Source organism: Hemitrygon akajei, chromosome 31 (genome assembly GCF_048418815.1).
Source record: "Hemitrygon akajei chromosome 31, sHemAka1.3, whole genome shotgun sequence".
Classification (NCBI taxonomy): Eukaryota; Metazoa; Chordata; class Chondrichthyes; order Myliobatiformes; family Dasyatidae; genus Hemitrygon; species Hemitrygon akajei.
Window position 1 is genome coordinate 38404095 of NC_133154.1, and position 14249 is coordinate 38418343.

At 41.0% G+C, this 14249-nt stretch overlaps 1 protein-coding gene across 1 annotated transcript in view; it reads right to left on the reverse strand.

Annotated features, from left to right (window-relative positions):
* The window catches only part of gga1 (golgi-associated, gamma adaptin ear containing, ARF binding protein 1), a 76478-nt gene that overhangs the window by 41961 nt on the left and 20268 nt on the right, over positions 1 to 14249 (reverse strand). Inside the window, exons 3-4 of the mRNA XM_073033698.1 lie at positions 12058 to 12133; positions 7661 to 7759 (exon numbers count right to left, since the gene is read on the reverse strand). Coding sequence (XP_072889799.1) covers positions 7661 to 7759; positions 12058 to 12133 — 175 coding nt within the window. The remainder of the gene's footprint in view (positions 1 to 7660; positions 7760 to 12057; positions 12134 to 14249) is intronic.

Sequence of the window (14249 nt, forward strand, 5' to 3'; positions counted from 1 at the left end):
CTGTACCTCCCTCTACAAGTGGATCCTCAATTTCCTAACCAGAAGACCAAAATCTGTGCAGACTGGTGATAATATCTCATCCTTGCTGACGACCAACACTGGTGTACCTCAGGAGTGTGTGCTTAGCCCACTGCTCTACTCCCTTTATACCCATGACCATGGCAAGGTGTAGCTCAAATACCATCTATAAATTTGCTGATGATACAACCATTGTTGGTAGAATCTCAGATGGAGGTACAGAAGTGAGATACAACAGCTAGTTGAATGGTGTTGCAGCAACAACCTTGCACTCAATGCTGGTAAAACAAAAGAACTGATTGTGGACTTAGGGTTGTAAGACGATGGAATACAAAGCAATCCTCATAAAGGGATCAGAAGTGGAGAGAGTGAGTGATCTCTGAGTATCTAACCTGGTTCCAACATATCAATGCAGCTATAAAGAAAGCAAGACAGCATCTATATTTCATTAGGAGTTTGAAGAGATTTGGTTTCTCATCTGAACAACTCAAAAACTTCTATAGATGTACCGTGGAGAGCATTCTGACAGGCTGTATCACTGTCTGGTATGGGGGGGGGGAGGGGGGAGGTGCCATAGCCACAGCACAGGACTGAAAGCTACAGAAAGCTGTAAAATCAGTCAGCTCCCATCTTACTTACTTTATTGTCACCAAACAATTGATACTAGAGCGTACAACCATCACAGCGATAATTGATTCTGCGCTTTGCGCTCCCTGAAGTACAAACCGAAGTAAATATAATAAAAATTTAAATTATAAATCATAATAAGAAAATAGAAAAGGGAAGTAAGGTAGTGCAAGTCAGGTCCGGATATTTGGAAGGTACGACCCAGATCCAGGTCAGGATCTGTTCAGCAGTCTCATCACAGCTGGAAAGAAGCTGTTCCCAAATCTGGCCGTACGAATCTTCAAGCTCCTGAACCTTCCCCTGGAGGGAAGAGGGACAAAAAGTGTGTTGGCTGGGTGGGTCGTGTCCTTGATTATCCTGGCAGCACTGCTCCGACAGTGTGTGGTATAAAGTGAGTCCAAGGATGAAAGGTTGGTTTGTGTGATGTGCTGGGCTATGTTCACGATCTTCTTCAGCTTCTTCCGGTCTTGGACAGGACAACTTCCATACCAGGTTGTGATGCACCCTAGAAGAATGCTTTCTACGGTGTACCTATAAAAATTACTGAGGGTTTTAGGGGACAGACCAAATTTCTTCAGCTTTCTCAGGAAGTAAAGGCGCTGGTGGGCCTTCTTGGCAGTGGACTCTGCTTGGTTAGACCAACTCAGGTCATTTGTGATACTCACCTCAAGGAACTTAAAGCTTTTGACCTGTTCCACCTGCGCACCACCGATGTAGATGGGGTCGTGCGGTCCGCTACTCCTTCTGAAGTCAACAACCAATTCCTTCGTCTTGCTGACGTTGAGGGATAGGTTATTGTCTACGCACCACGCCACCAGGTTCTTAATTTCCTCTCTGTACTCAGACTCATCATTACCCAAGATACGGCCTACAATTGTGGTGTCATCAGCAAACTTGTATATTGAGTTCGATGGAAACTTGGCTACACAATCATGGGTGCAGTAGGGGGCTGAGTTACAGAGCCTTGTGGGGCACCGGTGCTCAGAGTGATTGTAGAGGAGAGCTTGACCCCTATTTTTTACAGCCTGGATCCTGTCTGTGAGGAAGTTAAGGATCCAGCTGCAGATCTGAGTGCTAAGACCCAGGTTCCAGAGCTTAGGAACCAGTTTATTTGAAATGATGGTATTAAAGGCAGAGCTGTAGTCAATGAAAAGGAGCCTTGGGTACTAGCCTCCATAATATTCAAGACATCATCAAGGAGCAGTGCCTCAGAATGGTGACGTCCATTATTAAGTATCCCCATTGCCCAGGGCATGCCCTTTTCTCACTGTTACCATCAGGAAGGAGGTACAGAAGCCTGAAGGCACACACTCAGTGATTCAGGAACAGCTTCTTCCCTTCTGCCATCCAATTCCTAAATGGACATTGAACCCATGAACACTACTTCACTTATATTTTCTAATATACAGATTTCCCCCACAATCCGAAGGTAGAGCATTCCTGTGAAAGCATTTGTAAACCGAAATGTCGTAAAGCAAAGAAGCAATTGCCATTAATTTATCTGGGAAAAATTTTTGAGCATTCCCAGACCCAAAAAAATAACCTACCAAATCAAACCAAAATAACACATAAAACCTGAAATAACACTAACATATAGTAAAAGCAGAAAATATATGATAAATATACACCCTATATAAAGTAGAAATATTGTATATATGGTGTAGTTTCACTTATCAAAATCGGGAAGACAGCGAGCCAAAATCGATTTGGAGAGGGGGAAAACAAAAAAGAAATCAGCATGTACATGCATGTGCACGTACACACCTATACACGTACACGCATACGTACGCACATACACGCATGCACAAACAACTGCCCGCACAAGGTTTCATGGCCATTGTAGTCTTTCTTGGGGTAAACACGTATAAAGCAGGGATCTTTTTTTCGTAAAAGCGAAAATCCTTCTTGGTTAGCGAAAACAGGTACTAATGTAGGTCTTTCGTAACAGCGAGTTGTCATAAAGCGAATGCTCGAAAAACAGGGGATCCCTGTATATGACTTCTGTTTTTGCAATATTTTAAATCTATTTACTATACATAGTGCCTATAAAAAGTATTCATACTCCTTGTAAGTTTTCATGTTTTATTGTTTTACAACACTGTATCACAGTGTAATTTGGCTTTTTTGACATTGATCAACATAAAAGATTTTTGTGTCAAAGTGAAAAAAAATACTACAAATTGGTTTAAATTTATTACAATTAATAAACACAAAATAATTGATTGCATAATTACTCACCCCCTTCGAGTTTGTATTTAGTAGATACACAACTTTGGCAGCATTTACTGCCTTGAGTCTGTGTCGATATGTCTCTATCAGCTTTGGACAAGGTAATTTTTCCCCATTCTTCTTTATAGAACTGCTCAAGCTCTGTCAGATTACATGGGGATGGTGAATAAACAGCCCTTTTCTTGTCCAGCCACAAATTCTCAGTTGGATTGAGGTCTGGACTCTTGACTTGGCCACCCCAGGTCATTAACTTTGTTGTTTTTAAGCCATTCCTGTGTAGCTTGGCTTTATGCTTGGGGTCATTGTCTTGCTGGAAAACAAATCTTCTCCCAAGCTGGAGTTCTCTTACACACTGCATCAGGTGTTCCTCCAGGATTTCCCTGTATTTTGCTACATTCGCAAACCTTCCAGGGCCTGCTGCGGTGAAGCATCCCCACAGCGTGATGCAGCCACCACCATGCTTCACAGTAGGGATGGTGTGTTTTTGATGATGTGCAGTATTTAGTCTGATGGCCAAAAAGCTCTATTTTGGTTTCATCAGACCATAGATCCTTCTTCCAGCTGACTTCAGTCTCCCACATGCCTTCTGGTAAAGTCTAGCCGAGATTTCAAGTGAGTTTTTTTAAGAAGTGCCTTTCTCTTTGCCACTGTCCCATAAAGCTGCTAATGGTGAAGCACCCGGGAAACAGTTGTTGGACGTGCAGTCTCTCCCATCTCAGCCACTGTAGCTTGCAACTTCTCCAGAGTTGTCATTCGTCTCTTGGTGGCTTCCCTCACTAGTCCCCTTCTTGCACACTCAGTTTTTAAGGATGGCCTGCTCTGGGCGATGTGCCATATTCTTTCAATTTCTTGAAAATTAACTGTACTCCAAGGGTTATTTAGTGATCTGGAAATTTTCTTGTATCCATCTCCGGGCTTGTGCTTTTCAATAACCTCTTGGCAGAGTTGTTTTATCTTTTCTTTTATCTTCATGGTGTAGTTTTCGCCAGGATACTAACTCACCAGCAGCTGGACCTTCCAGATACAAGTGTACTGTATTTTTACTCCAATCAATTGAAACACCTTGACTGCACACAGGTGATCTTCTTTTAACTAATTATGTGACATCTGATACCGACTGGCTGCACCAGTGATGATCTGGTGTGTCATATTAAAGGGGGTGTACACTTTGCAATCAATTATTTTGTGTCTTATATTTGTAATTAATTTAGATCACTTTATAGAGATCGGTTTTCACTTTGACATGAAAGTCTTTTTCTGTTGATCAGTGTCCAAAAAAAGCCAAATTAAGCTTCTACAGGTATATTAACAGCAAAAGGATAGTAAGGGATAAAATTGGTCCTCTTGAAGATCAGGGTTGTCAGCTATGTATTGAACCAAAAGAAATGGGAGAGATATTAAATGGGTTTTTTGTGTGGTGGTGAAAACTCTGCATTTGCAGAATGTTCCTTGCTTGCTGCTAGGAGCCCGTTTGGAACATTCGGTTTAGTATGTGTGTCCAAGGTGATTAACGCCTTACTTCCGCAGAGCAACGTTCTTACAAGAACTGCAACAGCTTAGTTATTAACCGCAGCCTAGAGCTTCTGCCTTAACGGCTAAGAGCAGCCCGTTCCAGCTATAACCGCAGGCTAAGACGTGACATACGGTGTTATTACTTTCTTGTACGTTAAACCGTTTCAGCTATCTGTATAAAGGTCAACTCGCATATGCGTCTGGTCAGAGTCAGTCTCTCCACCGTGAGGGTTGGCTCTCCGTGATCATCACGACAATAAAGGTTCTCGCTGCCAACTGAGCCCAGAGAGTCTCTGTCTTTTATTTTAAGTGTTAAAACTCTGCTACAACATTTGCATCTGTATTTACTAAGGAAACTAGCATAGAGTCAATGGAAATAAGGCAAACAGGTAGTGAGGTCATGGAATCTATACAGATTGAAGAGGAGGAGGTGCTTGCTATCTTGAAGCAAATCAGAGTAGATAAATCCCCAGGACCTGACAAAGTATTCCCTCAGACCTTGAAGGAGACCAGTGTTGAAATTGCAGGGCCCCTGGCAAATATATTTAAAATGTCGGTATCTACGGGTGAGGTGCCGGAGGATTGGAGGATAGCTCATGTTGTTCCGTTGTATAAAGAAGGCTCTAAAAGTAATCCGGGAAATTATAGGCTGGTAAGTTTGACGTCAGTAGTAGGTAAATTATTCGAAGGAGTACTAAGAGATAGGATCTACAAGTATTTAGATAGACAGGGACTTATTAGGGAAAGTCAACATGGCTTTGTGCGTGGTAGGTCATGTTTAACAAATCTATTAGTTTTTCGAGGAGGTTACAAGAAAGTGGATGAAGGGAAGGATGTTGTCTACATGGACTTCAGTAAGGCCTTTGACAAGGTCCCGCATGGGAGGTTAGTTAGGAAGATTCAGTTGCTAGGTATACATGGTGAGGTAGTAAATTGGATTAGACATTGGCTCAATGGGAGAAACCAGAGAGTGGTAATGGAGGATTGCTACTCTGAGTGGAGCCTGTGATGAGTGGTGTGCCACAGGGATCAGTGCTGGATCCATTGTTATTTGTCATCTATATCAATGATCTGGATGATAATGTGGTAAATTGGATCAGCAAATTGCTGATGATACAAAGATTGGAGGTGTAGTGGACTGAGGAAGGTTTTCAAAGCTTGCAGAGGGATTTGGATCAGCTGGAAAAATGGGCTGAAAAATGGCAGATGGAGTTTTATGCAGACAAGTGTGAAGTTTTGCTCTTTGGAAGGACAAACCAAGGTAGAACATACAAGGTAAATGGTAGGACATGGAGGAGCGCAGTACAACAGAGGGAACTGGAAATACAGATACAAAATTTTCTAAAAGTTGCATCACAGGTAGATAGGGTCATAAAGAGAGCTTTTGGTACATGGGCCTTTATAAGTCAAAGTATTGAGTATAAGAGTTGGAATGTTATGGTGAGGTTGTATAAGGCATTGGTGAGGTCGAATTTGGAGTATTGTGTGCAGTTTTGGTCACCAAATTACAGGAAGGATATTAATAAGGTTGAAAGAGTGCAGAGAAGGTTTAGAAGGATGTTGCCGGGACTTGAGAAACTGAGTAGCAGAGAAAGGTTGAATAGGTTAGGACTTTATTCCCTGGAGTGTATAAGAATGAGGGGAGATTTGATAGAGGTATATAAAATTATGATGGGTATAGCTAGAGTGAATGCAAGCAGGCTTTTTACACAGAGGCTGGGGAGAAAAAAAAAACCAGAGGACATGGGTTAAGGGTGAAGGGGGGAAAAATTTAAAGGGAACAATAGGGAGGGCTTCTTCACACAGAGTGGTGGGAGTGTGGAATGAGTTGCCAGATGAAGTGGTAAATGCAGGCTCAGTTTGGAAGGATATGATCCAGGTGCAGGTTAGTGGGATTAGGCAGAAAAATGATTCAGCATAGCCAAGAAGGGCCGAAGGGCCTGTTTTTGTGCTGTAATGTTCTATGGTCTAAGTCCACTGTGATTCTATGTTGTCAAACAATAAGACAAAAACTTCCGGTGGGGGGGGGGGGGGGGGGGTGAATACCTTTTACAGACGCTGTTTATATACTTCCTGTAATTGATGCTTATTTTATTCTTTCTATATTATGCATTGCCTTGAACTGCTGCAGCTAAGTTAACAAATTCCACGTCACATGGCAGTGATAATAAACTTGATTCTGATTCTGAAGTGTCAATCTAGCAATTATGGATGCAGCCCCTATCAAATGCTAATAATTTTTGGGACTTTAATAGTGTTATTATACTGACCTTCACACTGGCAACAAAATAAGGTGCACAACATTGGTGACTTACTGCAAGTTTCCATACTCATTACCAGCCTCATTGCAAAATACTGTTCTACCTTAAAAAAACTCTGCTCAGGAATGTGAATCAGATGGCATCAGTCAATTACAGGCTGCTTATTCTCTGGGCATTGTTATGACCCCAGCCCCCTCCTTTGTGAGAATCGCGAGAGGAGAGAGAGAGCAGCCTTACAGTTTGGAATGTGGGCTGGCCTCTCAGCCAGACAAAAGCCATGGACATAGCCATTGTCTTGGGAGACACCTTTGTGGAATAAGGGACTGGACTACGTGCAAACCCTAAGGGCAATGTGAGATGGGTGATGGGGGAAAGATTGCCTCACCCCCACCCTGATTGACATCTACAACCCTGCCAGTCCAGATAAAAGGTGGGCTGCCGAGGCGGGGCCTCAGATGCACCAAGGAGACACACCAAGAAGACACGATAGCGCTTCCCGTCGGAGCGGGAAGCCATTTTGAAGGAAGCCACGTGCGTTAGATTCCGGATCGGGAGTCTGTGGCTGAAACCAAAGGAAAAACGTTTTAACTAGCAACAGGGATTTGCTTTGCAAAGACGACGGGCAAGTGTTCCTTCTTTCTCACCACTCTCTCTCTCTCTCCAACACGTGAAATGCCAGCGGTTCCCAAACGGAAAAGCCTGCAAATTTATGAGTGACTTTTATATTCCATTGGACTCAGTATTCCCCTAGACAACGCTAGAGCTTATTTCTGATTGATTATTACTATACCTGTGCTTTAGATTGAGTTTTGACGATGTATATGATCTGAATGTTTTGTATTAACCATACGTTTGTGCCCCTTTATAAATAAAAACGTTTGAAAATAGTACCATCAGACTTCAGCGGACCTCTCTATCTTTGCTGGTAAGTCACCCGGTTACTGGGAACGTAACAGCATCATTAAGTGTAAGCACAGTACCAAGTCTACAGAGTCCCATGTGACATTTCTTACCTTGGGCGACACCACTTTGATGAGTTCATTCAAAAATCTGAACTTTCCTACTTCATTATGAAATCTTTTGCCACAGTTTTTCATACATGTCTCCAAGACCTATATTAAAATGGGAAAGAATGGAGCATATCATGAATATTGGATGAAGATCAAACTTCTAAAGGTCTGAACATACTTATACTTTTTACAGCACCATAAAGTACATTACTTTCTCCTCCCTTGAACAACAGCAGCAGCTGACTTGCATATCAGAGTTAGGCTAGCACTTGAAATGCTCTATATTATTTACTTAGGAATTTAACATTAGACAGGGAAAGGAAAGAGGAATTCTATGAGGAATTCACACCCTTTGTTAGAAGCATTGTTGGATCCAACTGTTTAATTCTCAGATTAGACTGCTTAATAACTCAAGTGCAAGCAGAGCGGCCATTCTTTGAGTGGCCACTCTTTTGAGTGTGCCAGTGTTTAGAGCGACTTTGGCTCATCAGGCCAGGGTCAGGGATGTTCCTTACAATTCTCAAGGATGAGGATGAGCAGCCAGACATTTTGGTACTTATTGGCTCTAATGTCATAGGTATACAAGGTGAGGAGGTCCTGAAGAGAGATTATAGGGATTTGGGTACAAAGCTGAAAAACAGGACTTCCAAAATAGTAATCTCTAGATTGCTACCTGTGCCAAGTGCCAGTGAAGGTAAGAACAGGATGATATAGCTTTGTGGCCAAGTTTGTAAGCAACACAAAGAGGTGTGGGGTTGAGTGGTTTTGAGGAAGTAGAGAGACTACAGAAGGACTTAGAAAAAATTAGGAGAATGGGCAAAGAAGGGGCAGATGGAATACAGTGTCGGGAAGTATATGGACATGCTAGAAGAAATGAAAGGGTTGACTATTTTCTAAATGGAGAGAAAATACAAAAAACAAAAGAGACTTGGGGGTCCTTATGCAGGATTTCCTAAGGTTAATTTAGGGAATTAGCTGATTGTAGACTTCAGGAGAGGAAAACCAGAGGTCCATGAGCCAGTAATCATCTGACGATCAGAGGTGGAGAGGGTCAATAACTTTAAATTCCAGGGTGTCACTATCTCAGTGGACCTGTCCTGGACCCATCATATAAATGTAATTGCAAAGAAACCACGATAGTGCCTCTACTTCCTCAGGTGTCTGCAGAGGTTCGGCATGTCATTGAAAACCTTGGAAAACTTCTATAGATGAGTGGTGGAAAGTGTGCTGACTGGCTGCATTATGGCCTGGTATGGGAACACCAATGCCTTTGAGCAGAAAATCCTACAAAATGTAATGGGTATTGCTGAATCCATCAAAGATCCTCACCACCCAGGCCAAGCTTTTTTCTTGCTGTTGCCATCAGGTAGAAGGTACAAGAACCTCAGAACTCACACCACCAGGTTCAAGAACAGTTATTATCGCTCAACCATTAGATTCTTGAACAAAAGAGGATAGCTACATTCATTTAAGGATTCCGTTATAATGTTATTTCATGTTTGTTATTTACTGCTATTCATTTGCATAGTTTGTTCACAATTTATAGTTTCTGATGTTTACAGTTACTATTCTATAGATTTGCAAAGTATGCTTGCAGAAAAAGAATATCAGGGTTGTATGTGCTGACATGTACGTACTCTGATAATAAATTTTATTTTGCACTTTGAATTTGCAGGTTGAGTCTTGTGGTGAGGAAGGCAAATGCTATTCCAGCATTTATTTCAAGAGGACTAGAATACAAAAGCAAGGATATAACACTGAGACTTTATAAAGTACCGGTGAGGCCTCACTTGGAATATTGTGAGCAGTTTTGGGCCCCTTATCTTCGAAAGGATGTGCTGAAATTGGAGAAGGTTCAAAGGAAGTTAATGAAAATGATTCCAGGATGGAATGGCTTGTCACATGAAGAGTTCTGGGCCAGTATTCACTGGAATTCAGAAGAACGAGGGGCAACCTAATAAACCTATCAAATGGTGAAAGGCCTTGACAGCGTGAAGAGTGGATGTGGAGAGGATGTCTCCTATGTGGGAGAGTCTAAGACCAGAGGAGAAAGCCTCAGAACAGAGAGGTGTCCTTTTAGATCGGAGATGAGAGAGGAATTTCTGTAGCCAGAGAGCAGTGAATCAGTGGAATTCTTTGCCACAGACAGCTGTGGAAGCCAAGTCTTTGTGTATATTTAAGACAGAGCTTGATAGTTTATTGATTGGTCAGGGCACAAAGGAATACTGGGGGGGGGGGGGGGGGGAAAGGGCGGGGTGGGAAGGAAGGTAGGAGATTGTGCTGAGAGGAAAAATGGATCAGTCATGATGAAGTGGCAGAGCAGACTTGATGGGCCAAATGAGCTAATTCTGCCTTACAGTCTTAATTTTTATTTTCTTTGCAGTCATCTGCTTGTACTTTAAGTAGCTTGTATATGCTTATAACAGTTTAATATGCCTCCAATGGCTATTCAAAATATAATTCTAGAAAGTGCTGGAAGCTCCTTCATTATATTTTCTCATTGGTTAACTTGGTACTACAGCATTTGAATGAGTGCTTTCTCTTTGGTTACTCTATCTATAAATTTCAATGGAATTTTCATCATCTCTGTGGTATAAAATAGCCATACAAAACAGTAACCATCATCTTAGCATCATAGTTTTATCTTTAAGTTTTATGCTACCGGTTTCTGCTCCCTTTGTTCTATCAGCACTTAATAAAACAACAGTGAAGCAACAGGTTACATGCCTCGTTGCTGACTTCTGAAAGAATCTTGGATCAAAAACATCAGAATCCAACTGCTACTTTCATGCAACTCTCTGAAAGTTATTCCTCTACACATTTTCCTAGAGAATGGGCTGGACAATGTTGCTCATAGGATATACAATGCCACTAGCAAAAGGCATCTCAAGCAAAAGCAAATGGAGAGTAATTAGGAATGAAATCGAGATTCATTTTCCCTTCTGTATGGCTAGGGCTCAGAGTTCATCTGAATGTCTCAGAGACAAAGAAAGGACATCTATTGTAGAATGTAGCTCAGAGCACATCCTGTAGTAGACATTTTCCAAGGAAATTAATTACCAAAATACGTATATGTCACCGTACACTTCCCTGAAATTCATTTTCTTGTGGGTATTCAAAGTACAAAGAAATAGAACAGAATCAATGAAAACCACAAAGACTGACAAACAAGCAATGCGCAAAAGACAAATTGAGCAAATAAAAAAAACAAATAATAAATAATACTCAGAACATAAGCTATAGAGCCCTTGAAAGTCTGTGTCCATAGGTTGTGGAATCAGTTCACTGTTGGCGTGAATAAAGCTATCCACACTGATTCAGGAGCGTAATGGTTGAAGGGTAATAACTGTTTCTAACACAGGTGGTATGGACTTAAAACTCCTGTGCCTCTTTCCTGATAACAGCAATGAAAAGAGAGCATGACCTGGACGGTGAGGTTCTTTGGTGATGAATGCTGATTTCTTGTGGAAGGACTAAGCTATATCTACTACTTTTTTCCATAGATGCTGCCTAGCCTGCTGAGTTCCTCCAGCATTCTGTGTATGTTGCTTTGATTCCAGGCTATGATACAACTAGTCAGTATACTCTCCACTGTGCATCTATTGAAGACTGTCAAAGTTTTAGATGACATGCCAAATCTACACAAACTTCTTAGCAAATCGTATTGCTACCATGTTTTCTTTGTAATGGCAGTTATACAAAGGATCCCTTTGCTCATCTATACCCAAAAGTAATACTATTAAAAAGCTTTATTTGGTCAGAAATTTCATTTTCTGCTGATATTTTAAAAAATCATATAAATTGGAACATCCTGACTTGTGTTTTGGCCCCTTCCTGGAGTGCTAGGGAAAAAAAGTTGTTCCTATAACAATAATGAACAAGTTACCGGGGGAAAATTGGCAACTGATTGCTGACCATAAATTACCAACATGTAAAGAAAAGTAATGCAATAAGCAAGTACACTGTCCCAGACTGATGCTTAGAACAAAAAATGCTTCTTATTCAATACTGGATATAGGCAAACATCACTGAATATCTGAGCTGAGTGATTCTTATATTTATAGTGTAAATATAATTAATCTTATATACTTGTAACTGTTATTTGTTTTGCACAGATCTTCCTGCAAAGGACAATGAAATGTGGACTATGCACAAAAAACATTTCAACCTACATACTTCAGCTTAACTAGCAGCAAAGATATCTGAACGTACTTTTGCAATACTGACTGCAAAAAAAATTTAAATTAAACTGAAACTACATTTTGATTTTTTATGATATTCTAAAATATTCAACTTTAGGAAGCATGGCAGCTCTAGGTTGGAATGATTATACTCTTGACAATTATTGATGTAATTTCATGCTCAAAAGCATTTTTGCACAAAGAGACTATCAATCTTACTGTTAAGGCTTGAATAGCTTCCCATTCTTGTGGGGACTGGATCTTATGTGCCAGAAATCTTGTAGCAAGCTGGGGTCTGGAAAAACAATTTTATAAGACATGCATATCACTAAAAATAAAGCAGAACATAAAGAATAGGAATTTTACATTGCTACAAACAATCCATCATTTAAAAATTATTTCTACATATGTTAAAGTAACCTAAGCAGAAATGGACAATGCAACAATGTGCAGCCCAATGCTTTACTCAGGAATGGCAAATAATTCTGATTAATTACTTTGATCTGCACATTTTTCAAATGATCCCATTTGGCCAGTAGCAGGCCAAGATTTGACTCATAAAAACTCCCCTTAGTCTATTATAGAAATACTCCTGATAAAGACTTGAGATTATGAAGCAACAGTTCAGTGTATAGGAAGTGTACTACACAGAAAGCCACAGGATGGGATAGTAGGGCAGAAAGGGTGGGATGAATGGGGGGGACGGGGGGTTGGCTGCAGAGAGGATAATGAGCTGACTGAAATATGACAGGAGTCAAGAAAAGTAAAGGAGATGGGAGCCAAGAGATCGGTTGGTAGAATTTGGATAAAAAAAAAATCACCAAGAGAATATTGTTAAAGAAGTGTATGTGGAGAAATCTGCAGTTCTTGGATTCTCGGGCTGCAGCTATGTAATGCTGAAATTGTTCTCAGTCCTCTAGTTAAAGTCCAAGGAATGTGGTATTCACAGGCCTTTTTTTGCACATTAAAATATTGTGCAAGTGATGTCAAGTGGTGCTGTTCAATATTTGATTACACTGCAAATACCCAGCAGCCTGTGTGGTGCCCAGACATCATCCACAGAAGTCCTAGCAACAATTTCAGTCCATGATCACCTGGAACTGAAAATACCTCCAAAATACAGATGTCTAGGAACTCTGCATCCTAACTAATCTTTAGAACATGGAAGAGTATAGCACACGAACAGATTAAACTGGTACATAAATGCATACTAAACTAATCTGTTCTACTGATAAGCCCATGTCCCTCCATTCTCTGCATATCTATGTGCTGATCTATGAGCCTTGTCGTATGGCTTACAACCACCACTCTTCTTGTAAAAAAAACTTGTCCCCACACCTCTCATAAGAACTTGCCCTCACTCATCTTAAATGCATGCCCTCTAGTGTTTGACGTTTCAGCCCTCAGAAAAAGATTCAGGCTGGCCACTCTATCTAGGCCCTTCATAATCTTATAAACTTCTATCAAGTCTACTCTCAGCCTCTGCCACTCAGGAGAAAATGAATCAAATTTGCCCAATCTCACCTCTTATAAACATGGACTCTAATGCAGACAGAATTATGATGAACCTATCTGCACCATGTCCAAATCCTCCACATGCTTCTTCTGAGGCGGCAACCAGAAATGAATGTGATACTCCAGATGTACCTAACCAGGGCTTTATAAAGCGGCAACATAACTTTCTGACCCCTGAACTCAATTTACATAATTTGTTTTACCTCCTCATAGCTTTACATGCAAATCTTGGTGTAACTACGCTCTGAGCCATGGCTGCCACGATATCTTTTGGCTCATGAGAGAAAGCACGCTTTCACTGAAATACTGAGAAAGGCTTGTCACAGCCCAGCTCAAACGCCTTCAAATGACCACGGGTTCAGAAAATAAATGGCTTAGATTAACTATACAAACACCATAAGACATGGGAACAGAATTGGGCCATTTAGCATTCAGCCCATCCAGTCTGTTATGCCACTCCATCCTGGCTGATTTATTATCCCTCTCAATCCCATTCTCCAGCCTTCTCCCTATAATCTTTGACACCCTGACTAATCAAGAATCTATCAACCTCTGCTTTAAATATATTCTAAGACTTGGCCTCCACAAATGTCTGTGGCAATGAATTCCACATATGCACTAAAAAAAATTCCACCTCATCTCTGTTCTAAATGGACAGTGCCAGCACATCTTTTCTTAGATAAGTGGCCCAAACTGATCACAATACTCCAAGTACAGTCTGACCAATGCCTTATAAAGCGTGTCTGCTCAAACCTACAAGAAATATATAGAGGTACCAACTACAGAGGATGCAATATTAGATCTCCTATTAGGAAATGAGTTAGGACAGGTGACGGAAGTGCGTGTAGGGGAACACTTTGGTTCCAGTGATCATAACACCATTAGTTTCAACTTGA